The sequence below is a fragment of the Folsomia candida genome, unplaced genomic scaffold (assembly GCF_002217175.1).
Source record: "Folsomia candida strain VU population unplaced genomic scaffold, ASM221717v1 Fcan01_Sc005, whole genome shotgun sequence".
NCBI classification, from domain to species: domain Eukaryota; kingdom Metazoa; phylum Arthropoda; class Collembola; order Entomobryomorpha; family Isotomidae; genus Folsomia; species Folsomia candida.
In genome coordinates, this window is record NW_019091197.1 from 9789432 (window position 1) to 9792956 (window position 3525).

Sequence of the window (3525 nt, forward strand, 5' to 3'; positions counted from 1 at the left end):
TCCGTACCGTTGGTCTAGGTAATTGTTGTGGAAATAGTCACAAAATTCCTTAGTCGAATTCTTGTTCCATTTCTTAATCCACAGCTTCTTTGCCACTTCAAATTCGTCCTCGTTGTCTGCCAACTGGTGAAGTCAATGTCAACTTGTTGACCAACGATGTAAGGCTGATCCAGGTCATCAGGAATCTTCGCATTATCGCTACATAGCTTTGCAAGTTGTCCAAGAGAAACAGCACGAGGTCGTTTTTTTCGAATTTATGTAAAATATTCTATTTGTTATTTGCTTTCTGCTAGGTGGATCTAGTCCCATTTCACGCAACTTCTTAATAATTTGTTTAGGCATCTGAGTTCCTTCCGCAAAAATTGCATCTATTGTTGTTTGTTTCGTGATTTATTCCATGTGTAGATGCGTGCTCGTGGTCGTGATCTTTTACATTTTTGTACAAAATAGCAGTGAGGTTGTCGCTTATTGTTTGTGAGAAATGAGAATTATAGTTTTAAACAAGTAGCAAATGCAGTATACAAATTTATTTAAAATCTTTAAAAAAGACTCTACCTAGAAGATACAAATGAATTTTAGCCGGACAGCGTTGGATTGCACAATTGTAATACATTTTCTTCCCATTGCATATGTCAGTGGAACTTTTGTACACAAATTTTCGTTCCGATTTGATTTTGCACTTACAAGGGACACTCACGACCTGTCGTTCGTGTCCAGGGTACCCACTATGTTTTTTAGGATCTACTAGGACCCTAAATGAAGGATCCATTCTTATTTCCGTGTAAAACTTATATTTGGCGCCGTGGCGTGGCGCCAAACTTAAAAATCTGGGGGGTAATTCAATTGTAGCTTGCGTAATCATGTGCTTTGCTTACGCATTGCTCAGCATAGATTTTGCTCAGCAAAAAAAGCGATTCAATATTTTTTTGTAAATACGCATGCGGATTTTTTAAACTTGCTCATCTCTCTATTATTTTGCTCAGCATTGAATAAATCTGTTCTCTCTTTTTTCAAAAAATATTATTTTTCCAAAGTAGTTGTCTGTCAAAACTTTGGATTTTATATAATACAATAAATATTTTTGTCGACGCGATTAAAACATCCGTTGGTGGGATGGATTTCAAGGAAGGTGTGGTAAAGAAAGAAGGTGGAAAAAAAGGTGGAAAGAAAGAAACTAGTAGTAAGTTATAAATTTTTACTACATTTTTTCATAATTTGCACTGGTAGTAATATTCGTTTATGTCAGGGCGCCCTAACTTTTCTTCCAATGAATGTGAAGCGTTGGTCGACACTGTGGGACTACACTTTGATGCACTTTTTGGAAAATTCAGTTTGGCCTTGACCAATGATCGCAAAAATGAACTTTGGAACGATGTTACCCAAAAAGTAAACGCTGTTTCAACCGCAAATCCTCCCAGAACCGTGGCGGAAATTAAGAAGAAATATCAAGTTTTGAAAACAAATGTCAAACAGGTCGAGACGGCGAATTCAAATGAAATGAAGAAAACAGGGGGAGGAACAGCAACCCTACAGCCCCAAAGTTCTATTGGTGAAAAACTATTGGCACTCATTCCGCGAGTGGAAATCGTAGGAATTGAAGGTGGACTCGACATTAGCAAATGTAGGTGTTATTGTCCAACTAAATTCTTTACAATCAATAATCACAATTCATTTAAATTTAAACATTATCTATTTCAGTATCTACCATTGATCCCGCTCCACTCAACCTCATTTCAATAATTGAACCAACAGCAAATAATGGTGAGACTCGTAAGTCGATCACAGACGCCACGACTGATGATTTTGATGAAGATGTTGCTCAAATACCTAAACCCAAGAAACAAGTTAAGCGTTCTGCAGAAACAACGTTGTTCGCACTGCAGGCCAAGCAAGTGAAACTACTCGAAGTCCAAACGGAACAATTGGCACGGATTGGTGATTTATTGGCGCAACGCAACTCAATCGAACAGGCGAAACTTGAATTAATGAAAAATTAAATAACCCTAATATTATAGTAAATAAATATTATTAGTATTTAGATAAATATTAGTATTTAGTTCTCTTGTTGTATTTCTCTAACAATTTGATCAAAAACATCGTCGTCCTCAGGAAGTAGCTCAATGTTTGTAGTATGGCAAAAATTATGAAGAGTTAATGTGGCGATAATTAATTGGCAAACTTTTCTTGGCGCATAACAAAGTTCTCCTCCGCTCCTATTTATATGAAAATTTTATTATTAGATGTTCAATTTTTTAAAAGCCAATAAATTGTGTTAAATGATTACCTATGCATCGATCTGAACCTACTCTTCCATCGTCCGATTGTACATTCAATGGCACATCGAGCAGAGGTCAACCGTTTATTATAATCACGTTGTAATGGGGTGATGACACGTCTGGCGTAAGGAACCTCCATAAAGGGGGACCGAAAGTATCCCGAGTCACCTAAATATATAATAAATTAAGTGTCACATTATCTCATGTTTTATGTAATTATTCATCTACCCATTAATTTTCCATTCCCAAATTCGCCAGTGAGAAACCGGTGATAAATGTGCGAATTGCGAAATACAAAAGAGTCATGAGCGCCACCAGGGTTCCTTGCTACAGCGTCAATGAATCGGAATTTATCATCACAAATTAATTGAACATTGATAGAGTGGTTTTGCTTTCTGTTAACGAATGATCGTTCATCTTGGCTTGGAGAAATTAGATTCACGTGAGATCCATCAATAATTCCAATTATATTAGCAAACTGACTTTTGACATGGATGGCTGTGGAAATTCGCGTCTGCTCAGCTGCGTTGGGGAACGATATAATTTTTGGCGACTCCCTCACGAGTGCCTTGCTTACCTAAAATTTATTCAATTTTTAAAAAGCTACTTGTAAACGATCATTAATTAAGTGAATAATGTTAAGTTTTACTTGTTCAATTATTCTCGACGTTGTTGATTGAGATAACCCACCGTTTGACCCCATCAGCCACTGAAAACCCCCAGATCGGAAGAATCCTAAGGCGGTCAATACTTTTGATTCTGCAGTCAGAGCGTGATTTGTAAATCCTTTAGGTTCCACCAACGGTTCTAACCACTGTAAAAGTTCTCGTACTCCCCACCAAGGTAGTCCAGTGTGTTTTCTTATTTCAAACTCTGATAAGTTCTCGAGCAACTTTCTTTGAGGATAACGTCGATTGTGCTCGTTTCCCAAAACAAATAAAGGTACAGCCATTTTTTGTATGTTTACAATACACTATCACAATTTAAATAGGAAGAAAGACGAGCCGGAAAGCTTACTATTGCTTTAAAATTATATTACGCAAAAGATAAAACTGCTCCCGAGTACTTATAAAGATTAGCAAGTTTTACGCAATTGTTTTTTAATTGAATTAGATTTTTGGCGTAAGCGCGTGCGTAAGTAAATGCCTAAATTATTTCCAATTGAATCACATTTTTCCGTTGCTGAGCAAAATCTATGGTTACGCAATGCTTATCTTCGAATTGAATTACCCCCCTGCGTTTTCGACCA

The 3525-nt window shown here is 36.9% G+C and overlaps 1 protein-coding gene across 1 annotated transcript; it reads right to left on the minus strand.

Annotated features, from left to right (window-relative positions):
* Window positions 1–2166: 2166 nt before the first annotated feature.
* On the minus strand, window positions 2167–3228 carry LOC110850542 (putative nuclease HARBI1). Its single transcript, XM_022097975.1, has 4 exons — window positions 2926–3228; window positions 2505–2853; window positions 2307–2444; window positions 2167–2213 (listed from the first exon to the last, which is right to left on the minus strand). The coding sequence occupies exons 1-4, from the start codon at window positions 3226–3228 to the stop codon at window positions 2167–2169; spliced, it is 837 nt and encodes a 278-aa protein (XP_021953667.1).
* Between the last annotated feature and the right edge of the window lie 297 nt (window positions 3229–3525).

Bases quoted from the DNA above. Each gene is read 5' to 3' on its own strand.
- LOC110850542 (XM_022097975.1), bottom strand. From the start codon at position 3,228: ATGGCTGTACCTTTATTTGTTTTGGGAAACGAGCACAATCGACGTTAT. The intron at 2,445-2,504 runs GTAGATGAATAA...TTATATATTTAG, and splicing joins TGGGAATGGAAAATTAATGG to GTGACTCGGGATACTTTCGG. The intron at 2,214-2,306 runs GTAGGTTCAGAT...TCATATAAATAG, and splicing joins TACAATCGGACGATGGAAGA to GAGCGGAGGAGAACTTTGTT.